This window comes from Malurus melanocephalus, unplaced genomic scaffold (assembly GCF_030028575.1).
Source record: "Malurus melanocephalus ecotype Western Australia unplaced genomic scaffold, MMel_1.1 scaffold_25, whole genome shotgun sequence".
Classification (NCBI taxonomy): domain Eukaryota; kingdom Metazoa; phylum Chordata; class Aves; order Passeriformes; family Maluridae; genus Malurus; species Malurus melanocephalus.
The window spans coordinates 1,318,611-1,345,059 of NW_026623257.1; the positions used below are offsets into that span (position 1 = coordinate 1,318,611).

Consider the following 26,449-nt stretch of genomic DNA (forward strand, 5'->3'; position numbering starts at 1 on the left):
AAGATGGTCAGCATCACATGTATAGCATATATATTATTTCTAAGCAGCTGTTTACTGGAGTACAGTAAAAAATCCATAGTGCAGCAGGTTGAATCACCTCACTAAACAAAAGTCTGCTGGTAAATTTGTGCGAAAGCAAGTTCTATTACCAATCACAAGGAATGCCAGAAACCATATGTTAATCCCATTCAATTTGTCAGGTCAGTTTAAACATTTGGCAATTAAGATTCTTCAGTCAATAAAATCATAGGAATCATTGGGAAGTAAAGTTTAAAACTAAGATGCAGTACACTTGTCCTTCCCTGCCATTTATTGTGCTGGCAACTAGAACCTGAGCTCCRGGGCCCAACATAACAATACATTCTCAAATAATGATGCTATGAGATATTTTTTTTAACATTAATTTCTACACTCAATTCAGTTCTCTCTGATTTGAATATCATTTAATAAATATGCAGGAGAATTATTTTTATAGCTCTCAGGAATTCAGAAAAATGTGAGAAAGTTAAATGAAACACGACTGCTATGAGACATAATCCACATCATGACTCACAATAAATATAGATATATATAAAATAAATATATTTTAATGCCTGCATGCAGGCATTAAAAACTGACTAAATGARAAAAGTTTACAATTTTGCAAAATACCAACTGCCAAAATATCACAACTATCCACCATTATCAACTGCTCAGCTCCTGCCGAGTAGTTATGCTTTAGCACCACTGAAGTTACAAGACCTTGAGTGAAAGATTTTCACATGATAAGACTCTTAAAAAGTTGTATCAACCCCAGAAGAAACTGATGCAAAGCTCCCTAACAAAATAGCAGTTCCATACCTACAGGTGCTAAAGAGGGAATAAAATAAGAACAAGGCAAAACAGTTACTCATCTCCTTTAAGCTAAATCCTAACCTATACTAGCAAATCCTACACAGCACTTTACAAATGTCMATCTGACAGCCAGTTTTCTTCTAAAAACCTTCATAACCTCTTCATAATGGGCATAAACCATGCAAGCTTCATTACACACAACTTAATTGCACCTAGAGTTTTTTGTGACRTTTTAATTTATGCAATATTAAAAACCTCATAATCTTTGGAATAGCATGCACTTAATCCATGTTACACTTTTAAAGCATATTTGCAAATTTTCAGCCACATTTTCCATCCACCATTCTAAACTTTTTCATTATTACAGTTTTTCACAGCTTTAACTGCCTACCCTTATTACCCAAGGATATTAAAAGTAATTAATTAATGACCCTCAGATTGTGATAATAAATTATTATCCCAATTGTCTTACCCTTTTTGTAGAATTGATGGCACTGCTGAGTAAAGATACTAATTTCATAATTTCTTTGTTCTCTAAAACATTCTTGAAGTAGTTCTGGCTTTGCCCTAGATCAGATGAACTGAGTGATGCTGCATCTGATCCACTATCTATAAAAGCAGATTCAAATACAAAAGCAGGTTTAGGACAGACACTGTCATTTAGGACAAGTAAATTACTACAGACAAAAACTAATTACTTATTTTTTCAAAAAGCATGCATTTCAAAGTTAGATGTTCTAATTAATCAAAAAGGGCAATCAGAAGTAAAGGAAGCCAGATAAAGYCATAAACATCTCCATTTTAGGAAAACTGCTTAATCTAGGTACCCTGACAAACTTGGAACAAGCTCCACTCAAATATTTCCAACACAATCTTTTCTCTCATCACTCCACAAAGTTTATCCTGTACACTTCACCTAAGTGATTTACTTATATATCCTCATTTACTTACTTGTATATAAGCATTGAGCATTTCTATTTTCTGAAATACCCAACAACTGACAATTTGAAATACAAATCAACATCAACTGTGAGAAGATGACCATAAGAAGATGACAATTTGAAATACAAATCAACATCAACTGAGAAGATGACTATAAGCAGTCACCAAAAAGAAATAAAAGATAAAATGAAGTCCATGAGTTAGCAAATATTCACAAGTTTGAGTTTACATAATTTTTATTTTATCTCTTGTAAGCAAAATTCTTAGTTTTAAAASACTAAGTTCTTAACCACTTCAGGTATTACTGTTCTACTTTCTAGATTTATAAGAGAGARATAAAAAATACCATTGAGTCTTTTTAGGTTATTTCAGGCACAATGTAGAATAATTATCTTGGTTTGATTTTAAGCCATTTCAGGGDAGAAAAAAAGCCTGCAACCAAAGATACCATCTTAAATTTCCTTGAACTAATGACTTCGGTAACAATGTGTGAACACAAAACAGATTAATTAAAATACTTTTAGAAATTCTAGTCTATTCAATCTTTATACAATCCTCTGTACACCAATATTGCAATGAATATAGACATTTCTCTTCAATACCAGGTTTTGTGTAAGTTCAACTCACCCTCCTTAAAGGGCAAGCACAAGGTTTAAGATGCCATTTGCACAYGTCAAGATAAAAACCACACTGGCAAATCATGTAAGATTATTGTGTAGCAAAAGCAGCTGCATTGTCCCCAAGATACATATTATAACCCATATCAGTCCAAGTCTTCAAAAAGCACAAAAAAAACCCTCACTCAAATCCACACAAGGACAAGTAGCAAACCTGGTTTCCAACGAGAAAGAGATTTCTTCTCTGAAGCAGTTTAAAACCGGTGAGGTAGTTTAAAATCTGTCAAGTGTATTGGTTTTGAGATGCCTTGTAATTAATACCTTCCCATACATTCTGTATAAGTCCCATTTACCCAAACATTCAAATTTWGTGATGTCAGAACTTATCATTACCATTGATGTTTTTCTTTCCAGTCTCTTTCATTCCATCATCAGAATCACTGTCTCTGCTCCCACACCGCAACAGAACAAATTTTCTCTCTAACGCTTTCTTCTGAAGAGAGAGCAACAGTTATTTTTTTATTTGCAGCAGTTTTGCACCATTAGATCTAAGTAATGCTGCTAAAGACACAAACCTTGGATATTCTCTCTTTGCTCCACTGTCGAACTCCTTTCATTACTTTCACAATACTGTTTACAGCTTTATTAAGTGTCTGCTGTACCTCATCCAAAGAGGGTGTCATGATGACATTAGGGATAGCTAGGTTGATATTAGTCCTAATTATAGGATGAACATCTTTTTTCTGTTTAGAAGTACCGTGATTTTCTAAGTAAAAGAGAAAAACARAAGCCAAAAGCAAAACAAAAAGGTTGTTCACATTTTTTTTTCAAGACATCAAACTAGGTATTGTTTTGATATAAACCAATATATATTTCTCCTAGTGTACGGTATTAAGTGTAATTTCTGAAGGGAAAAAAGATTCCTGAGTAATTTATAAGACGTATAGCTAAACTCTCTAGCAGCACATGTAAAAAGGAAGTGCCAAGTTATTTTTCTCCATGAAACTCCTCTTCAGCTTGTTCTGTGCAGCTAAACTCTCTTTAGCAGACAATTTTGTTTTGCAGCAAGTACTCCCCGTCAGCATATTAAATTGAGCACAGAGCCTCCTTGGAGTCTCATAGTATTGCCTTTATTTTTGTTTCTTGAAGGCATGCAACAATGAAACCCTTCAAAAGAGTGTTCCATCACCATGTATGGAAATATCTGAAGGCAATTAGTAAGATAATAAACACACCTCTATGCTTTTTTCATGCAATTTTATGCAAAATCAAGGTCAAACAGGTCTTGTCAAGTTACCAAGATCTTAACTTGTCAATTAATTGATAACTAATAATTTAAGTGATAACTTATCAAGTTATCAAGTTCTTATAGAAATGTTATCAAGTCTAGCTCCAAATATAATATCTAGCTTGAGAATAGTATAGTAAGTCCTAAGAGAAACACCATTGTAGCGACACTTTCTTCCTGTCACAAGAAAAAAAAAAAACCCCTTTGGAAATATACAAAGTTAATCAATGGTAATTTAACAAGACAGCTTTATCAAACTCCCTATATTTACCCCTCTTTTACACTTGTGACTGTTATTCATAGAGTTATGGGATACTACATTTACATTTTTCTTTACATAGTCTAAGAGAGCAATGTACTGCAATGCAGCCACCTAAGAAGTTGGTGCTGGAAGACACGTGAATGCGCCTGCGGATGGTCTCCAGAGTGCTTCGAGTGACTTTCAAAAGGGCATCAATGTTRCGATCATTGAAATAAGAAAGCAATTCATTGGCTTCTTCCTCTAACTTTTCTAAAGCCCTTCTCTTCCTCTTTGCTGTAGGAGACAGGCCAGCCCACATCTCGCTGGAATTTTGTGAGGAAGTCAAGCTTTTTGATCTTCTTTCCTCTTCAGTTGCTAAAACATCATAAATCTTGTTAGTTCAACTGACTTACAGGGACTTGAAAACACAATAAAAYAACACCCCCACAGATCTCTGAAATAATTTTTAAAAGGTGTGGAATTACCCGTCTGTAATCTGAACCTCAATTTAACAGGCTTTTTATTCCTATCTGCCTTCTTTTTCAATACCAAGTGGCGTGATTATTATCAAAATTTAGATATTATTTCTTATTCCCTTCCTCTAGGAAGTCCAGCAATTAACCAAGGCTACTAAGTAGATTCTTTTATGGCACTAATTTTCAATGTGCAAGTTAGATAAATGATATTGACCTTTTTTTGTACATGATAAATGGTTGTTAGATTATCCATTATCCAGGCAAATYCAAAGTCATTAGACATTAGATACTCTTCAATACTTCAGCCACCTAAGCTACAATAGCCCCCAACACATACTATCAGCATGAGAATGAAACAAACACCAAGCAATACAGTGCAATTCAATCTTCTTACCTGTATTTTTGACATTTTTTTCGTTACTAGGTACAACTGACTTCTCATCTTCTTTCCTGGCCTCTTCCTCAGTATCAAGCAACATGTTAATCAGATCATTAGCAGCAGCTTCCACCAGTGAGCTTTTTAAGTGTAAAGTCCGAGAACCTTTTATACAGAGCTCCTGTTATCARACCGAGACAAAGATACACTCTTATCTTCACAGTTCTCACGTCAATTTCATGGTGGTAGCAGCCTTTATTATCACAAATGTCAAGGCCTAAGATTTGGGAAAAACCAGATCCATATACAACACTAATTTTAAATTGGTTTGTTCCAAAYGATTAAGTGTTGACAAAATGACATAAATGTCTTTCAAAATTGTTTAGACTTCTTTCCCAAATCACATGATTCAACCATAGTTAATATCATAAATCAAGTTCCACCAAAAAGCTTGCAAAAGCAAGTGCTTCTTAATTTTCTCAACTTTCCTATGTAGACATGGGAGATTCAAAACTTCTTTTAATTATGTCTATTTTACACTAATTGACTGTGCCATAATGACTATTAGCCAATCATATTTCCCATTACRGCTAAATAGAAAATAAAATCTATGCAAGTTTTATTTATTAGTAGAATAAACACRGAAATTATCAGCTGGAGAGAGAAGAAATCAAATATTGAGATTAAATATGATTCAGAAATCTATTATGGCACTGTGCATCTTTTTTCTCTAATACTTATGATAAAATCAATCAAGTATGCTTCAGCTAGCTATAATTTAACCTATAATGGCCTTCTAATTTTTTCTTCTCTGCTGTCTTCTATTTCATTCAGATCAGCTTAATCAAACATGGCTACCTTTGTTTAATTAGGAATCAATAATTGGAAATATTCAGCCATTGACAAGTTTAAGTCATTTCCAATTTTTAAGACATAATCTTTGGCCTTCCTAATGATTCTGTTGAGTTGAGAGAGAAGGCATATCTGCTTTGTAATATCACAGCAACCCCTAAACAAAGTACTCTGGGATTTTTCCACAGGGTAATTATTTTTGTGGCAGCAATTTCTTAGAAATTAAATACACCTGTTAAGTGACAGAACTTATTTCTAGTACCCTCTAATTAAAAATTACAATAAGCTTACAAACTGTTGCTATTTTCAACCCTAGCCATGACCAGGGTTTGTATACCACTCACTCTGCTAACTCAAATCAATTGGCTGCTGTAATTGCTGTGTGTGGGATTGCCACAGAGCAGTTCAAGTTTTCAAGTTATACAGTGCAGAGAAGTTTTTGTGCTCACCCTCACATATTTTTACTTTAGTGAACATACATTTTAGTACCTGTCCAAACAGGAAGGCAGCAGCAGGATAAACAAAAACAACTATGGATCRTGAGGCTTACAAACTACTACACATTCCATGTAATAATATTTTAAATTTTGCTCTGTATTTAACARCAAGGTGAGCTGTTACAATGGCCAAAGCAGAAAAGGCCACAGAGTTAAATACACTAAGAATRTCAAAACTTTGATTTTTTAATATTTATTGCTACATGATAAAAGGGATAGGGATTTTCTACTTTATTTTCTAMAATCTTTATCAAACCAAAGTTTATTTCAGGAGAGAACACATTAGGCATTATAACCTAAAATGCAAGAATACCTTACTATTGCCTCATAAAATTATTCTGACATTCAACTTAATTATGACCTTAATCAGCTTTCTAACCAACAATTTACATATTTATAGTTAACTACCCTCAACATAAAAGTATTTTGATGGGTTGAAGGAAGGGGCTTTTCCCAGAACACCTTCATCCAGGTAATTCTGCATATATTTTACAATCGCCATTAGCAGTTCAGGAGAGGTTGAGATACTCATTACAGTCTTTTCCAGAGACTATTTACTCTCCTCTGSCAACTGCTAGAGATTTCCCATATTTAAACAGGAACAATGACAAAAAAAAAATATACTATCATAGAGGTAACATTTCTGAGTGATATGCAAGCATAAATCAAATATCATACTCTATCTGGCTTGACATGGATAATGAATAGAAAAGAACATCTCAGCTCAGATCTCTTTGCATTTAGAAGTTTTGYTCCTTTTCAGAGTACCAGACAAGTAAGTGGGGATTTTTGTGTGTATCCCTTGCATGCTTCATTAATTCTGCATTCAGAACCTTATCTCTCATAAAAAAAGAAAAATATCTTAATACGAAGTCATCAATCTCTTCTTCATGAAACTTTTATCTACTAACTTTAGTCTTTTGGAGAAATTCCTCACAGCTCARTGGTTCATCTTCTGGCAGCACACAGAGTGGCACTCTATTCATTTCTTGAAGGACAGCATCAATACGAAATTCAACCAAGTCATTCACTCGATCAAGCAATAACTCCAGCCCAGCTTTTGAAGAAAACAGAAGATTCAAGACAAGCTTAAAAGTTTGAAGCAATAGCCTTTGCAGAGTTCTGTTTAAATTTTTACTTTGGCAAAGTATCATATTCAATTGTATATGAATTCTGTAACTYAACCAATTTACTTCAAACATCTAAACTTTTATGGTCAGATTCACCACAGAAATCATAATTAACTTTTGCCATAACACATGCTTACCTAGCATATTCTATCTACCTGCTAAAAGATAACTATATGATATAAATATATATCATATAGCTTTTTATAAAGTATAATATATTTTATAAATATAGATAAGATTAACCTAAAGAATACATATTTCAAACCTGAAAATATTAATATTTAATTGAGGGCCAAGAATATTTCACCTTCTCCTATAGCTTGAACTAGTTACAACTTGGAGGACCTACTAGCAACAAAAACTTTCAGCAAATAAAATCTCAATGCTTCAAACAAATATTAGAAGTTGAAGAATAGTCAACAGAAAACAATCACTTGAATTTTCAAAGTTTAAAGCAATCTGCTCTCAATGCTGAAGCTGAAATAGCAGCAAGGTGCCTGTTCCAAACTCAAACTACTTGTACTATTCAAAACTAAATTGAGCATAATGTCAGACTAGCATCCAAAACACACTTTAATTTGCCATTCCAACAAAAGAAAAATCCCACTATAACTACTTATGCAATTTCAAAAAACAAAATCTGTTTGCTATACTAATTAAGCTGAAGAAAAAGAAATTTAGTATCTTCAGAAAAGAAAACCCATCTCAGTGCAGCCTTTTGATTATCTTTCAAAAAGACTATAAGCTCATCTGYTTTCTAAAGCTGTTGTCCAAGATGTGTATGCATTCATTTTACAGAGATCAATGATAAAAAATAATATGAAATGCTATCAAGCAGTGACAGTGCCAACTGAGTCAGTATATTATCCCCCAAGAAATTATAGAAACAAAAAAGCAGGACTAGGAAAAGTCTGAAACCTAAGTACTCTTTTAAAAAGTAGCTATCTTTCTTCAAATTCAGAATACACTGGAGTTTTTACATAGTATTTCATGCTTGGTGAAAACCCAATTGCTTAACATATATGTTAGTAAAAATTGGATGAATATTTGAGACAAAAAGAAGGTGGAGTTATAAAACAAAGGTTTCATGACATACACGACAGGCAAAAATTCTGATACTTATAAATCARTTACAAGCAAATCATGTTAATAACTGTAATCCCAAAATACAGCTTGAATTTGTATAGAACAAATAACCAGAAGTTAATGGAAGGGGACAAGGGACCTACCCAGCTTRTAAAAAACTGTATTAATGTATTTTTCAATATTCAAGGATGTCCAGCTCAGTAACGTTAGGCCTGGCTGGATAGCATCATCTACATTTTCTAATCGAGGAGCCATCAGTTGTTCAAAAGGGTGTWGTATTTTCAGTTTAATTCTTTTGTATTCTGCCAGCATTACCTAAATAAATAGARAATGAAAATATTAGTTAATATCCACTGATTTGAGCTTCTTCATACATGCATATTTATGGTCACCTAAACTAACAAAATTCATCTGTATGTACATTACTGATATTCCTAAGAAGAAATAATTAATTTCTTAGGAAAAGCTTTCATTATTTTTGGCAGAAGTTCACTATTTGTTGCYCTTTATGTCTCTATATATATTTGTTGCTCTGTGTGAAATACAATTCACGCAGAAATCAATCTTTGATTGCCCTGGTGCTGTGATGGAGTTAATTTCTTCCACAGTGGCTCACATGACACCATGTTTTAGATTTGTGACCACAACTGTGTTGCTAACACACCRATATTTTGGGCMTTATTAAACAGTGCTCGYACAGCATTGAGTCCTTTTCTGCTTCTCACACTGCCCTGCTGGTGACTGGGRGTGCACAAGAAGCTGGGAAGGAATGCAGCCAGGACCCCAACAGATTAATGGGATCTCATACCTGTGACATCATGCTTAAAAATGAAAGCTGGGGGACGAAGGAGGGAGGGGGAACACTCAGGGCTAAAGTGTTTGTCTTCCCAAGTAGCTGTGATACTGCCTTGTTTTCCCAGAGATGGTTAMATACCTGTCAGCTAATGGGAAATAGTAAACTCTATTTTATTTTCCTTCTGCATGCATTTTTTACCTTTGCTATTAAATTGTCTTTATCTCAACTCACATGCTTTCTATTTTAACCTTCAGATTCTCTTCCTCATTCCAAGGAAGGGTGTAAGGGAGCGACTCAGTGATGCTTTGCTGCCTCCTGGGCTTAARCCACATCACACAAAAAGCTTGCAAATGTTAGTCTGTAAATGGGTGTTACAGAAGACAAAAAGCCCATCTCAGTGAACTTTCCAGCAATTCTAATAAGATCACCCTTACCAGAACTTTAATATACTATTTGGTTTCTAATGCTTCTTTAACCTGCTGATCAAGTTTCACATGTTACTAAGGCAGTAACTTTTTGATTTAAAGTCATAAAGACTTTATGACTTATGGTTTTGGCTTTTTTTTTTTTTTTTTTTTTTTTTTTTTTTTTTTTTTTTTTTTTTTTTTTTTTTTATTTCAGAATCAAGTAGTCCTTTAAAGCTATAGGTTTCTGGATAGTAGTCTGTGGATTCCCATCTTGAGCCATCAAGAATCTTGTCTGCTCCTGGGTAGATAAAATGATCCAAACGATTTAAAAGACAAGAGTCAGGGAAGCTTTGGCTTCTGATTTTTAAACTTTTCCATAGACATCTCTGTAAAACACCAGTGCTGGAAAAAAAAGCTGATACTTGCTGCATGCTTTAACCTTTTTTAAGGCAAACCACCTGTTCCTCCCTCAGCTATCCTCTCAAAACAAATTCTGTCCAATGTTGACTTCATTATTAGATGAGAGATAATTTGCTTAACATTTACAAAGCAAACAATATCACAAGATGTCTTGTAAGCGCCTTTTCTCCCCATCCTCATTTCTGTCCCAAACTCAGGTATCTGCGAAGCAACTTCACAGAAAACATAAAGCCAAATATTTTTTTAACTGCCTCAAGACAGTCATACAAATAAAAAATTAGATTTCAAAAGTTTTCTTAGTGCACAATTGTTGATCTTCATTTTTCCTCTTCCATATGTATAGAACCCAGGCATCTTAACATACACTACACATACATAAAATAACTAAAATAAACCCACATGCAAATTGTTGACAATCTTCTTGTACCAGTCTCTCTGCTGTTGAATAACACTTGCGAATGGYGGAATTTCAAGGCGCATGAAAGCCATGCAATCTGTTTCTCTGATTAAAGTTAATATCTGAGGGTYAAAATTCACAAGTAACTCTCCTGTTTCTGAAGATTTTACCAAGAGATTTGCTTGGAGTCCACTTTTCGTAAATTCAATCTGCAGGAAATAAAGTCATCATTCCTGATCAGACAAGCCAYCACAACAAAATACTTTGGTTTGGGTAAAAATGTCACTTTGGCTGATACTAAAATCCAGTCCTGCCGACAAAGATTGATATGGTATATGAATCCAAAACAAAAATTTATTAACACAATCTGTATGTACCCAAATGCTTAATAAACAMACTGCTATTTATCCCACAGATATTTTTCTGTTGGGTCTTGGATGTCATAAACTGCATTCCACAGTACAAAATCAAACCAGAGTCATAGATTATTTTGCTTCAACCATCTTAAATCTTAACCCTCATCTCCTCAGAACTTACTGCACATTCTGCAATGAGGCTGCACACAACCTCCTCAATGAACTAAAGTATTATTGGATAACCTCTTCATATATCTTTTGAATAAACTTATCCCCATTTCTCCTTTCACTTGTTTTCCAATACCTAACAGATGTACCACATTGTAATCCTAATGGTACYACAATTATATCTAACTTCTGGGCAAATCTTTTAAAATACTAAAATTAAAGTTTATTATAGATTTTTCTTTTAATTCTTAAAAGTAAATCTCAGTCACATATGCGTTTAACTGCCTTATTTATGTATTAGAGGACCACTTATTCTCTATGTGATTAGAAGGGAGAGCATTCCTTAGACCATCACACACTGAAAATTTGGCTGACACTAAGAAGCATTTCTGCCTTAGGCAGGCAAATTTTCCTACATTAAAAACTTTGCTRCTATTCCTATTTTCCAAATGTTCTTTTCTCAAAGTAATTTTATTGTTCTTCAGTCACTCCTCATATTTCATGTACCACATTACATCGAGATGGAGCATATTACTAAGCAATAGTTTCATAACCCACTGATATCTCTTAGTGCATTTTCTTTCTTCCATGGAACACAGTTTGCCTTTCAATGTCAAAATATAACAGAGTATACTGCTTTCTTCAGCAATACCATGTACTATCAAGACATTTTACGCAGCATTTTTCAAGAAAACATCTAATGAAGTTTTGTCAATGAAGTTGTCATGCTCTACCTGCTATCATCAGTCCTCAAAAAAAAAAAAAAAAGAAAGCACAATTGCCTTTTAAATAGCTGATTTTTTTTCTGTAAAATTCAACAGCAAGTCTTACTGCACTCAGGTTTGAGCTTCATACTTATTATTCCCATTATCAAGTCTTATTCTCCCGTGTATGTTTTCTTGTCATGCAGTTTTGGAAATAAGGGATAATGGAAATAAGGGGTGTATATTGTAGGCACAAATCTTATACTGACAAAGAATTATAGTAAGCTTTAAGCTTCCAGGTAATTTATAATTTTAATATGTTCAAGTTGAACATCATTTGCTATAGCAGAAAAAAATAATGGCCATAAATCTTATGCTACTAAAAATAATAAATAAATAAATAAAAATTTAAAACCTGGATTAATAAGACAGTAAACTTCCAGTAACAAGTAGAAAAAAAAAAAATAGGAGAAAAAATGTTCCAAAATATCAGAAAGCGATACTAAAACTTAACATTTACATTGTTCAGAGGAATAAAAAGCAATAGGAGCTACAGCCCTATTTGTGTTCCATTTGTATTCCCCACAGGACACTTGCCGCCCTCGCTTTTCCTTTGTTTAGGAATAGAGCAGGAGCTCCACCTTGTGTTCCCTGACACTCACGTCCACACCCGTGCGCATTTCTTGCCTCAAGAGATGAGACTACTGAGCAGTAGTCACATTTTTTTTGCCGTACCTGATAGACAAGAGCATGGATGTTGAAGTGGATTTACTTTCCATGTGTTTTCAAGGWATGTATGTTTCAAAACCTGAACATTTGCTCAAATTTACCTCCCTTTATTCCCACCTAATGAGTATAAAGTTTGAGCGGGCACAGTAAATTTACACAGCTGCTGAGTGTGATTTTACTCTGCTTTAGGAGAAACCTGACAAATTGCTTTAGCACAGATCAGAATCAGATCACAGATCATTCGRGCCTCATAAAGGAAGGCATCAGTTCAGGGGAGATGCCTGGGATGTTATAGCAATTTTATAAAAGATGAAAGGTGAATGTACTTCACTGCTTCTTTCAGGCATCATAAATGCCAGAAAATCTGATCACTAGCCAGAGGGGACAGATGTAGCCCCATGAGAAGCACATACTCTCTTTACTCTTTATAGATGAGACTATGAAGTGAAAACTATCACCAGTATACTTGGAATGATGTAGGTATCCAGCTTAGCACTGGAATCAAAACAGAAACTGAGTCCAAGGTGGAAACACTAAACAAATGCAGAACGCTTCCTGAAGCATTGCAATTCCTTCCATAAAATATGAGGGATARTCACCAGCTCTCTGTGGAGAGTGCATAAAAACAAATATGACCTTCCCAAGTCAGCAGAATAAGCATTGAAGACCTGTCTAAGTGCAATAGYAGTTTYCATTACTACAGGTTAATGGTGCCAAAATTGGATCTGATGTGCCTGAAACATAATCTATAATGAAACAAAAATTGAGGTACTACTTTTYATGTTCCTTGATGCCAAACTTTCRCTCAACACCAGATCAATCATCAAKAATATGTACCCAGCACCASAGCCAAGGAAGACTGAATACARCATCTTATATGKACTCTAATATTGCAATAATTTCTCCTGGCTTAGTATACTGAATTGCCACAAACAGTCCTACTTACAGTATCAGACAATCAAATCTGGTGATTCTTTAAACTTCATTTCACACTGCATGACAAATGTAAGTGTGAAAGAGGAAGGAAGAGTCAGGAAATCTTAATATATTCCAACTGGCAAAAAGGCAGCTGGTRCCCAGATCTGATGCAAGACTAGCTTTGAGGAGATTGATGTTTAGGAGCACCAAACATTTCTGCATGGTACAAGAGCTGGGCCTRAGTTCCAAAAACAACTAGCTGATGCATTAATTAGTGTGACACCATCTTCAAAACCATAATCTGGATATTCTGATACTTCTTTTTCAGTTTTGTAAGGCTGAGGCCAATTTTTCTATAATATTCTCTTTGACAAGGCAACAAAAAAACTGTAGGCGAAAAATATGCCAAAAGGATAGCAGAAAYTTGCAGGGATTTTAAGGCTTTGAAGTAGCCCCTGCAGAAGCCTTCTGATAATATAAAGTTAGTCAGAGGTTCTGTATACAAAACCCAAGAGGGCAAAATGAGACAAATGAGATTTAGAATTTAAGGTATACTATGTTCTCTGAAGAATATTCAGGCTACAAAATGTTGTGTCTGTAAGGCCCCAAACTACTCGTTTGATAAGACACTTAAAAGGGCTCATGGTTGTTCATGTAATCAGAGTTAGATGTGGGGGAGAAACACTGACCAGATATTCTCAAGAGATCAAAACAACAAAAAAGACTTTACTGCCAACTTTAGAAAATCAGATAAGTTTGGTGAAAGTCTTAGTACAACATTTAATCAACACGAAACACTTCTTAAAACATTAACTTGGCCCATTCAACTTCACAAAATCTAAGCCCACTTGATTTTAAATTACTCTAAAAATTACAAGGAAGAAGAATTAGAATAAGAAAGATAAAGAAAGACAAAAAATATACAGAAAAGTACACCTATAGCTATCAACTCCTGAGTTCCAGTAGTGTTCAGATAGAAAGTCCAAGAGGAGGTAGGGTCAAGACATCTGACAGCCTCATGTTCAGCCCTAAATACTCCTTGGCCTTCCTGGGTCCATCTCCCAGATGGGGAGAAGGTCATTTGTCCACTCAGGAGCTGGGATAGGGGCTCCAGGGGTAGGTGTGGCAGCCACTGTAGGGCTGGGATATAGGCTCTAGGGGTGGGGTGTGGGACAATGCCTCACCAGGGCAAGGATCGACCTGCCCCTTCCCTCACACCTATGTACCCCAAAATGGTCAATAGGAATTGAAATGACTTTGTGCTGGGTCTGACTGGGTTAATTTTCTCTGACGGCATTTAATTTTCTTCATAGCAGCTTGTGTGGTGTTATCAGATTTGTTATCAAAACAAAGCTGATAACATACCAGTGTTTCAGCTGAACAGCGCTTGCACAGCATCAAGGCCTCCTCTTRTTCTCACTCTGTCCATGCAGTGAATAGATTGGGGCTTGGGAGTGGGGCTGGAAGGAGGAAATGAGGCTGTGAAGGGACAAAACCAAGTAGATGTCATGAAATAACAAAAGGATGCTAGAAAATAAGCAATGTAAAATGACATGTAACATCATGCTCAGCAATAAAAAGGGAAAGGCAGTGGTTGAAGGGGGAAACTACCCTTTGCTCTGGAATTGGTTAGGCATGGTTTGACCCATGGGATGTGGTAAGAGATTGCCTCTGCAACACTTYGTTTTCTTTCTTTCTTCCTCCACCTCTCCTTCACTAACTAAACAATTGCATTGACCCACAAGTTTTCTTACTTTGGCTTTTCCTTTCCTCTTCCCTGTGTCACTGGGAATGCCTGGGGAAGTGAATGAGCATTTTTGTGGTGCTTAGCTGCCTATCAGGGTTAGCCCACAGCTGGCTCAAAGGCTCAAAGGCCACTTGTGCACTGAGTATGATGTTATCTGTTCRGAATAGATGCTTCTTAAATGTGCATTTACAGAGTGTACCGATGGATTATCACTCAAAATAAAATTTGTATTTCCCAGAGCAGARGAAACCTCTGTGTCTGCTTTCACCATAAGCTAATCAGCTGGCAAAACTCCTCTCCCCACACATGAAGATCTTGCATCAGAGTCAGAAAAATGGGCCAAGGGGCAGCTAAACCTACTACTGGATATTCATCATACATTTCTGTAATAAGTATCATTTTCTTTCTAACTTCTCAGTTATATTGGTCTTTCAGTTGTTCCTAAACTCAGCTTAAGTACTACAGGCCTTGTCGTTTTAACAGGAACACTTTCTTATAAAGTACTTTTACTTATTCCATCCCTCATTTAAAGAGGTATCATAAGTCCATAGTTTAGCATACCTGACTACTGCTACTAACCAGGGATTCAAGCTTTTTTTAATTTTTTATTTTAGGAATGTCTCAATCAAAATCAGCTGGCTTACCTGCTGAAGCCATTCCCTGTGGTAGATCACCTCAAATTTCATAAGGACTTTTGCTACTTTGTTGTAGTTGCGGATGACACGTTTGCCATCTGGCRTTTGCAGAACTGCGGGGTGTCTCTGGAAAGTCTCCATGGGCTCCTTGATCCTATGGAACAGGTGGCGTGCCCACAAGATCTTACCAGCTATTGGAGGCAGATTACGAGCCAGTGGAGGGTCCTTCTTGTGCCTAGTGTAGATCTTACAGATGGTTTCTATGTCATTGCCATAGCTTTGAAATATTTTCTGATACTTTTCATCAATACCAAGATTCGGGATTTGCAATCTGTTTGGAAAAATAATAAAAATTCCGTCAACATTTCTGAAATCCTTCTAATGCATTGTTGGAAAATCATTCCAATTCCCTTGCATGCTTTAGAAAATAACTACCTTAGCAGCATTTTTTGCCTTGAACAAATGCTGTCACAACCTGATTCCAAGCAACCAAGATTTAGACCAGATGACAAAAGTTTCCAAGCCTACACATTCTCTGTCTTGTCACTGTTTTCAAACACTGGGCTGAAATTGTGTGCAGCAAACTGTAACCAATTCACCACTAGCAGTCTATTCCATTAAACAGATTATAATAAGAAAACTGACAGAATAAAGAGTGGGGCTGTTTTGCAACAATGTTAATTTATAAAGACAAATGTTACTGTTTCCTAATAAAAGTAAAGTATTTTACTCTTTTCCTACTGCACTGTGGTAACAAATTAATGTCATTGTTCAAGCATGAAGCTAAGGCAAATRTGCTAACAAAGTATTCCTGTACTTACACTGATTTTGAAAGATGAAATTCAAAGTCCACTTATATTTTGAGTTTGCTGATACAAAAAACATGTCTTGTATTCATTCAAACTACTGAGAAGACAACCCTTAACAGAGCTGAACAGTTGAGTGAGAAGAGGCTCATTTGTGTTTAAGAAAATGCCTCCTCTGCTCTGCTGCCAYCCTCCCTTCCCCCTGCCCTTTTCACCGTCCTCAGTGTCTTATTTCCACAGCCTGGCAGAGTTTTAGCAACTAGATAGGATATACTACCTTTCAAATTTCTGCAACATACTCAGTGCCCTTTCAGTGTTGAGAATTCTTTCAAAGGTGATGTCCATGAAACTCCTTAACTGATCCTAAAGAAAAGGAAATAAATCTACGTCAGAGAAGTCCATAAGGCACGCACCTCAAACACGACAGGTATTATTTGACAGGATTTATCATGGGCTATATTAGAAGATTATTTATGTGGAACTTATCTCAATAAGTATTATTTTCCCCTATCTTCCTTCCCACAATAATTAAACAAAACACAGCCAGCTTTTGAGGCATTTTCTTTCCAAGTTCCCTCTGTAGCTGTGCAACCAACAAAAGCTTTTCTACTCTCCAATGTTTCTCCATGCTGAGAGGCCTCGAAGAATGCTTGCTTACATCTTTGGCAGCCAAAGCAGCACAAGCATTGTTTTTTTCCTCTGCAGATACCTTTTCCTTTCATCAACTTGTGATTTCACAACTATGGGAAAGTTATTTATATGACTTATTTGTACTGAGTTCTCATTCACTCAGTGAAATTAGCCTTTTTTGTGTTACTCTTGCTAGCATACAGTAATGAAGAATCCTTTTGTTGGAGGCCCTCAATGATCTATTTCATGAAACTGCTTRGAAACACAATAAATGGATGCTTTAAAGTAGAAATATATTAGAATAATTTTTCAATTTAAGAATATGAACTTTGAGATTTGCATAAGTTTTTGGTGGTAACTCAGAGACGATAAGGATCCATTAGTAAATCAAATTCATATTTGTATCATGATACCTACATGAAGATCATTTATGTYTTTGCAAAACTCTTCATAGTCTTGGTCAAAATCAGTCTTCCTCTGATCCAAGAAATCATAATGCTTATTCTTCATGTTGTCAACAATRCCCTAAACAGTTTCACAGAAAAAGAAAACTATTACCAAAACMCGTCTTATCAAAAAGACTTACCACTCCAAATATTTTGCACAATATAGGCTGTGCATGTTCACATTTTACCTTTGCTATTAATTCCCAGTACTTGTCGAACGATATAAGCAAACCACTTAAATGAAATATTTGCAGGAATCAAGTTGGCATAATATCCATTTGAATTTCATTTCCATTATTTATTTCTGTTTTAAGTATATTAGAACTGACAGAAAACTCGCTTTTCATCGAAGACACTTGTTACTCATTAAGCATTCTGTCATGCAACATGCAAAAGTTCATTTCTATTCAAAACTTAAATTTCAACGYAGAAAAATATTTTCATGTAATTATTTTCTATATCCTCAAAATCATGGATTCCTTAAATAAACTGACCATTCAAAAGCCACAGTGAGATGCAGCACACCACCAGCCCACAACTTAGTATTCCTGGCTTCTCCTACACAGCTGCTGTCCACTCACATGAAAGTACATCTTAATCAGCATCTCCCTTGAGCTGTACACACAGATAAAGGATTTCTAATGATAAACTGCTGTTCAACATCCTAGTAGCTTAACACAGTTCTACTATGAAGCTCAGCATATTTTCAGCTCAGCTGACTTCTACCATTATAAGTCAAACTGAACCTCAGTTTTACTGCAAATAAAAATTCCATCTTTTCCTCTAATAACAAACCAACCCTAGACAGGGACTTAAGTGTTAAAGCATAAAGAACAGCAAATCAGTAAATTCCTGCCATAAAAAATTTTCAAGTCATATAATAGTCACATAACTATAGCTGTGGTCAAATACTTCAGTGTCAAATACTTTAGTACCTCAATTTTGTGACTGTTAAAAAGAAGTGCAATCACYTTCCTGCCCTTTATACAAACTATCCAGAACCTCCCATGAAGCAATTTTTTTTACTAAGCAKGTACAATTCCTCATCCCCAAACACAACTGACTGCACAGTAGCTGGGTCTCACACAAAGTTCATATTTAAAGACTTGGGTGTTRCAATGGGTAATGAGGTGTATCTCTATAGTTTGCATCACCTGGGTTAATGGTCACAGGCAGCTTTTCAAACACAAATGCCCCAAACAAATGAGATTCCTGTGTTCTGGCCTACCAAAATAGTACCTTCATAGCACGATCTGAAAATTCTCAGCAGCCTGGGTTGCTGAGAAGCTTGGTGGCAAGGCTTTGGAGAGAAGTTCTTGGAAGCAAAATTTAGAGCAGTCCACACCTGTCCTGCACACATGGAAGAGTCTTGGACCAAGCTATCCTTCCAGAAGCACTCTTACTAACTCTCGAAGACTATTGAAGAGAACAAATCAGAAAACTGGCTACTGTGAAGGATATTTTCAGGGAATGAAAATCCCAGACTACTAGAGGGAGTAAATTGAATGAGGAAGGACCATGGAATGCTCGCATTTAAACACTAYGGTTATTTCACCTAAGCAAACTGACTGACTCCTGACCATAAAAAGGCAAAGGCCAGAGTAAAGAAAACTGGAATGTCATTTTTGCCACTGTATCATCTGTGATCTCAAAAAGCAATCTACAAAGTCCACACATTGAATATTTCTTTTATTTTAATATTTACAAGTGGCATAAATATGATACTGCACTAATAAAATTATGCAATAAAGCAAGCTAAGTTAGGCTCAGTAAAAGAGGGAAGATTCAACTTGGTGGAAAAGAAAGTTATCTGAGAAAGAATGAAGGAAAATAACATGATTTAAAATGTTTATATTGGTAGAATTCCTCCTTGTTGTTCAAGCCCCCCTTCTACTAGAAAAAAAAAAAAAAGAAATCAGGAAAGAAAAATGCATAGTAATACTAACAAGCAAAGTGGCACTCATAGCTAGCCCAGCATTTCTAGAGAGAGAAATGTTGCACTTCTCACTTTTTTTCCTGATTGTAGCACAAACCATGCTCCAAATGCTCCTGTTACAAGTCCCCCACACTTTAGCTTTTTTCAATCAACTTTAATTTTAGCATATTTTTTTCACAAGTCCACTTGCACTTTTTCCTTCATCTTGTCTGCTTATTTCCCCAGTAATCACATATTTGAATTGGTATTATACAGTAATATTAGCACAATTTTAGAGTTATTTTTCTATTGATAAACACTTCTCTAATTTCCATAATTTTCTTTTAACGTTCAAGATACATTGACATGATATACAAAATTTACTGTGTACCTGATATTTTGTGATCATTTCTTCCAATCCCTCTATCTTAGATTCCTGTAGAACTGAGTAGGTTTTCATAGTATTGAAAACATCTATTATCTTTACCAGTCGACGATGGAAGCTTTCAAATTTTCCAAATATATATATCTCACTAAAAACAAACTGCCTTTCAGCTGGACTTTGTTCCAAGCTCTTTTTTACCTTGTGGAAGCAATTTTGATACTCCTTAAAACAAAGAATGTAAAAGAAGAATGTCAAGACTATAACAAAAGGCACTGTCTCTAGCTAGAACAAAATTTACACAGACAGGTATTAGCCTAACTGGATAGCAAGTCAAAGTTACATCACTAAACAATCGTGAACACTGTAACAAGAGTGACACAACTTTCCTCTGAAAACTAACCCACAGTTGATTTAATAACCAAGACGACAACACAGATTTCAGTTTTCAGAGACTGAAAATGTTTGCATGCTGAGCAGTTTTACCGAGTAATCACAGTTCAAAAATCACTTTCAAGAACAAAACCCTTTCTGAAGTTTTAATGCACSTCCAGTGCAGCTTCCACTTTTCATTCTGCATTCATAACTGGGTACAAACCTTACTCCAAATATGTTAGATTCTTCCCAGAGTCAGAGTATATAGTCAACAGATTTGCTTTGAAATGSTTTCTTTCAACAGTAGTAGTTTTCTTTGTGACACAATGTTCCTTCATTTTATCACATTAATGTATGAATAGCCYCACTTGGAGATATCAATACAAAGGGCCCAGATTTTCCAAAGATGTTATTGATTCAAACTGTAAATTTTAATCTATTGAATTTCTGAAAGCTTCTGGAACTAATAAGACTCAAACAAAAACCTATTCTTACAACATATTTTCATGCACCAACTGGACAATTTGATATATCTTTACAGACAAATACAATTTCAGTGCTCACTGCTGTTGGTAAGATGTCATACAAATTTACGCTAATTTGTGCTAGAATGATGCCAGATTTGTTCCTTCAGGATAGGATAAAACTCTGGTCTTCCAATCACAATGAAAAAAAAAACAGTGAAAATGGAGAGAAAGTAATAATGGAGAAAGACTATATGAAGCTTCCAATACGTGCGGGGTGGTTACCAGAGTCAGGGTCTTCTTCAGAGTAACACATGGACAGAAGTCAAGAGGTAAAGGGCATAAATTGAAATGGATGAGGTTCTGCCTGGATGTGAGGAGAGAATCCTTCATCCCAAGGACAGCTGAGGAGTGAAAGAGGTTGCCCAAAAAGGGCTGTGCAATCTTTCCATCCTGGGAGAATTTCAAAGCAGAATTGGATAAAGGATTGGGAAACCAAATTTGATCTCATAGCTGGCCCTGCTTTGGCTTTGAGCAGAAGGTTGAACTAGATACCTGCTGTGGACCATTCCAAGCTGAATTATCCTATAATACTTTGCTTTCAAGAAAAAAAAAAAAAAAAAAAAAAAAAAAAAAAAAAGTAAAAATAAATTCTTTTAATTATCACAGAAGCATATTTTAAAAAAAAGGCTATCTTACTAACAAGTCTAGGAAAACTGAACAGCTGAATTTTTCTCAGTTCACCAAATTGCCCTTTCTAAATCTATAGCTTGTTCACACATCTTTGGAACATATTCAGCTCAGCAACTCTCCTTTTTTTAATTTCTATTGCATATCCCTCCACATCATGTGAGAAGAAACTACCTAGAGAAACACAGGCATGAAAATCCAAGCAATTCTCTTACAAGAAGTATAGTTAAGCTGGACTAAGTACCAAAATTCTGTTTCCAGAAGACCAACAGAATAAATTCCTTGTTAGCTCTAATATAAACATCCCAGTTCCAAAGGATATTTTTCAGTTGCTTCATTTTTCTTAGCTACAAGAAGTGAATATATGTGCTGTCCCATATAAAATAAAATTTTCCCAGTCGTGCCCTCTTGTAATCTGTTTTCCATACTTTCTTCCCACCTACCTGTTTAAGCCTAATAGCTGCTTGTAGCTTCTCCATAACTCTCTCCTGCGGCTGATTCCAGATGGTGTCCGTATCATTGTTTGCAATGTAAGATTTGCACGCTGTGATCATTTGATTGGTCACCTAAAAGCAGTTTCAAYTTTGTGAAAAAATCAGCATTTCAAGACAAAGCAGGTCTCATTCCATTCCTCTGATTGCAYTGGCCTAAAGCCTTTACAAATAGCAATACCAAACACCAGCCACATGGATAGACTATCCTTGTGCTCCTTGCAACATCCAACCTCCAGAAAATGGCATAAGAAAATGGTGTTAATTATCCTCATCCTAAACCTAAACAACTTGTACAAACCTTGAAATAGCATTGAACAGTACAAAGTCACAAGACTGTCTCTTCTGAAGGCAAAGCTAAAATCTAGAATCCATGAGACTACAAATGTTAAAGAATAGGTTGTCCTTCCAACTCCATTTCCTTCTTGATGCAAATATATGGAGRTTTAAGGGCAATATGAATTTAACGTACTTTAAAAAAAAAAAACCCATTCATAACAGGCAAAGCTCGTAACAAAAAGTTACTCTATTCACATCAGTGGTGAGATTCAAATCTGAAAATGATCCTACAACTACAAATTACAGGCAGTAAAATAAGTCCTAAATCTGAGGTACTTTATCACTATTTCCAATTCTCTATACATTCAAAAAGCAGCTTTAGAGTGACTGAAATGCTGCCTCTCCAATTGCTTGGTTCCCCTCTCCAATTGCTTGGTTTTCTCTCGCACACAAGGAGCAACACAGAAAACAATCTGGGAAGATTTCCTTTCCTGCTAAGCACCAACCTTCACAAAYAGTGAGGAGATCTTTTCAGAAGTGTTGTAATACTGAGAGATACTCTGAATCATTTTAATTGTGTTAATAAGTCCCGGAATAGCATCCAGCATGGACACCTGGAAAAAAACACACAGTCTGAACTCTGCTCAGCACCTCTGCTACCACATCATAGCACAACACCTAATTAGTGAAAGCACCAGCATTATGAATATGGTGTTCAGAGTGGTTTGGTCCCTGTCTACCTGGGCCTCTCCTGCAGAACTGCCTGTCCTACATCACTGCCATGTTCTATAATTGGATTTTTGGGAAAAATTTTTGCTAGTCTTGGCTGGARGAATTCAGATCAGTGAAATTCAAATTTCACTCACTCATTTCAGTGAGTGAAATTTGGCAGATGGCTTCTTCAAAAGAACCCCTTTTTTCATAAGTATATTTATATGCTTAGCTGCTAAACCTAATGTAAACTCGCATGTAAAGGAAACCCATTCACCACTTGGAGAGAGGAGGAAGAGAAAGGAGGATTGAAGGGGGGAAGCTGAGCCTRGTGGTGCAGAGATGTGATTTGAATTTCTGATTTAGTTTGTCGATACCCAATTGTATTTTCACTGACAATAAAGRTAATTTTTTCCTTAAGTTGAGTCTGTTTTGCCCATGATTAAAAGTAGTTAGTGATGTCTCTGTCTTGGAAAGGTCCAWGAGCTTTTTCATACTATATTCTCATCCCATCCTGTTGAGGATAGGAATTGAGAGAATGCTTGATGCATAGCCATACATTTTAATTCTCCATACCCCTTGTTGTTTTCAGTGAGAATCRTGTACAAGAGAAATTCCTTTTACTAAATACTTTTTTGAAAAGCATMATTTCAAAAGCATAGGTTGAATTCCTGTCTTCAACCCTTAAGTGGGCCACACAAAGATTTTGCAGACAGCTCTTCATCATATCTGCATTTCTAAAGCAATGACAGTTTTACTCTATTGACAAACTAATTTTCAAAATTGTGCAGGTAARTATCAGTAAGGGAAAGGCTTCACACTCATGCCTCTATGGCTTTCACCCCAAGTGCTACACCATCTCAAAACTAAACATCTCCAAAGCAGGCACCACTGTCTCCTTGATGGAACCCTGCATTGGAAGCACAAAACAGGCCAGTTCAACAGACCCTGCATAGTGCCATTAGCAAGCATAGTCACTTTTACTCTGTTTTTATGGGTATCATGCCAACCTTTCAACAGAGAAACTCAAATAGCAGATTAGAAACACTGAAAGAACACACTGTTCTAATGTCACCCAGTAAATGGATGCCCAGAGCACTGTTTGGAAGCAATTTGGTTCTGGGAAAAATTTCAGAGGAGTGAGAGGAAGCTAGRACAGGTCAAAGTTTTGAGTCTTCATGGCTACTAGTCGCATTTCTTTGACTAGCAAGACACGTACAATCAGTTGCAAAACCAGTTTTAACAAAAGCAGTGATATGCCACCTATTTTAGAGGACAATKGGAGAGGAAGACTCTTCCCTCCAATCCTGTACTTTAGTGTGTCTGTTTTTTTTACTACTTGTTATGCTTACGTCATCCTATTATTTTCATACTAGGGTATGAGAAGGTGATTTRTAATTACATCTTAATATTTACATAAGCTTATTTATCTTTTCCCAAACCAAGAAGTTGAAAATTGCCCTATAAATGTTAGTCTAACCGCAACCTGGTCACCCACACAATGACAAAAGATCAAAGTTTTTCTTTAGTATAGGACTAGGTTTATTTTCTTTTCCTTCTTGTTTCTTATCATAAGAAACCCRCTTTCTCCCATAGGACAGAATCCAGTTTCTTCACCATATCAAAACTTTTGGTATGAAAATAACAGGTACTTTGCTTTGTGGTCAGAAATTCCCATTAATTCACATTTCCCACAACGGCATAAAATCTCAAACTGGACTTGCATATGTAAAATTTTCTTTGTTCCATATCCAAAACAATCCTACAGAATATATTCATGTTGCTTGTCTCAAGACACTTATGTTAAGAATTTAAAAGTTCTGCTTACAGGATCACAATAATATAATGGTTCATAATACTTTTCCAGAGAGTACAGATACTTCACATTATCTTTTGCTTCATTTGCTGCGTCTGTGATGCGAATATCCAAAGTCCTCCACTTCTAAGAACAGAAAGTTGGGAAAAAAAAAATAAAGCCATGCATTTAAAAAATAACTAGATMATTCTGTTTTGTCATTAGCTTTTAAGCACATTTGAAAGCACAGATCTGTTACTTCAGAGTTATAAATGTTCACCCAAGATGAAGTCCTTGTGTTGCTTCAGTAACTTGACTGTGAACACACACATTTTAGACTACTCAGCTAAACAAGTTAGTCAGTGGTAGAGTCCAGTTAAGCTGCTGCAAATGATGCAAATACAAATGATGGATATATAACTATGTATTTGTTCCMCATCTCGTTTCRATCAGACARGATTTTTSGTTTATTTATTTATTTTTCAGTTGATGGTGGGACTTTAAGTTTGTTATGTCAGTGTAAGAAGTTATGATCCCACAAACAATTTTGACAGGCACTGTAGCAACAAAAAAAGAGGCTTAAAGAAAACAGGGAGATTGAATTAATTAACTGGGTATTAAATGACAAAAAAAAAATCAATATTCTGATTTAACAATCAACTTTTCAAATATTTTTAAGTATTTCTTTCTCTTGAACCATGTCAGTGCAGTACATTATCAGCYTTTAGACTGAGGGGATTCCCAGCCTTTTTCAATAAATTGGACTAGATTTAAACTTCATCTACTCAAGCTAGGGAATAGGGAAAGAGAAAGAAAACAAAAGCCAAAGACATTTCAACATTTTCCTTACCAGTATTGTTACATACATTATAAAAATGAGCTAGGGAATAAAGAGCATTTCTAATCTTTATGTCTGTCATTATTTAAAATAAAAACCTTCAGCAGTTTGGATTTAGCAGCAGTGAGTACTCCAAGCACTGCCTTCATATCTGGGCTCTTCAGCTGCTCCATAAGGTAGTTGAATTTTGACAATTTCTTTTTCCAATAATCAAGCTCTGCTCGTGGTCCAAGGTCATCAGCTTCTTTTCTCAACTGGTCATTTTCTGCAAGAACCTTTAATCATACAGTAATGTGAGTGAGTGATGCTAATATTTTTAATCTGCAGAGGTAGCACAGATTAATTCTACATTTAACACCTAATATTAACCTCTGCTGATAAATTACCTAACTTAGGCTCTACCTCACATAAGAGATTTAATTTTTGATGGCCCTTTTATTTCCAAGTTAAAGAAGAGACACTGTTCTTTCTRTTCCAAGAGCACTGTTACAGACAGTTATATTTTCTGCAAATAACCTGCAAAGCATATTTGAAAGTACAAACATGACCACTGAGAATAGTGTTTGCTCAATTACTGTGTTCCTTTTGTTTTCATTAAACCCACTGGGAATCACTAACTGTTTTGTACTTTAACAACAGGTGATTATCAAAGACAAGGGACTAAGCTTCCCAGACTGTGTATCCTCTGTTAACTAGCAGATGGAAAAAGCTCACAATAATATTCTCATTGAGAAGTAAAAGCACAAAAAACATACCAACAATACTTTAAAATAAAGAGATTKAACTCATCTAAATTTATAGAAAGGTATCTGTAACACCAACAGGATTAAACTCATCTGCAAAGTTGCAGATGTTGTCATGTTTCTCATTTGTCCAGTGTACCTGTTCAATTTGTTTGGTCCATTCTTTCATGCAGATTTCTATTTTTTCAAGAGCATCTATGTTGTTAGCAACCATCAGGTAGTCTGAAGGTCCTCTTAGATTTTTCAGATCATATGTTTCACATTTTTT

General features: G+C 35.6%; 1 protein-coding gene across 1 annotated transcript in view; it reads right to left on the reverse strand.

Annotated features, from left to right (window-relative positions):
- Positions 1-26,449, reverse strand: part of DNAH5 (dynein axonemal heavy chain 5) — a 114,097-nt gene that overhangs the window by 77,035 nt on the left and 10,613 nt on the right. The window contains exons 6-22 of the mRNA XM_057390394.1: positions 26,321-26,449; positions 25,537-25,713; positions 24,634-24,747; positions 22,601-22,708; positions 21,768-21,890; positions 19,805-20,020; positions 17,470-17,577; positions 16,700-16,785; positions 15,626-15,947; positions 10,362-10,568; positions 8,483-8,654; positions 7,035-7,180; positions 4,793-4,955; positions 4,055-4,297; positions 2,969-3,159; positions 2,787-2,886; positions 1,307-1,443 (exon numbers count right to left, since the gene is read on the reverse strand). The exon at positions 26,321-26,449 is cut by the window's right edge and continues 7 nt beyond it. Of these exons, the coding sequence (XP_057246377.1) occupies positions 1,307-1,443; positions 2,787-2,886; positions 2,969-3,159; positions 4,055-4,297; positions 4,793-4,955; positions 7,035-7,180; positions 8,483-8,654; positions 10,362-10,568; positions 15,626-15,947; positions 16,700-16,785; positions 17,470-17,577; positions 19,805-20,020; positions 21,768-21,890; positions 22,601-22,708; positions 24,634-24,747; positions 25,537-25,713; positions 26,321-26,449 (2,742 nt within the window). The remainder of the gene's footprint in view (positions 1-1,306; positions 1,444-2,786; positions 2,887-2,968; positions 3,160-4,054; positions 4,298-4,792; positions 4,956-7,034; positions 7,181-8,482; positions 8,655-10,361; positions 10,569-15,625; positions 15,948-16,699; positions 16,786-17,469; positions 17,578-19,804; positions 20,021-21,767; positions 21,891-22,600; positions 22,709-24,633; positions 24,748-25,536; positions 25,714-26,320) is intronic.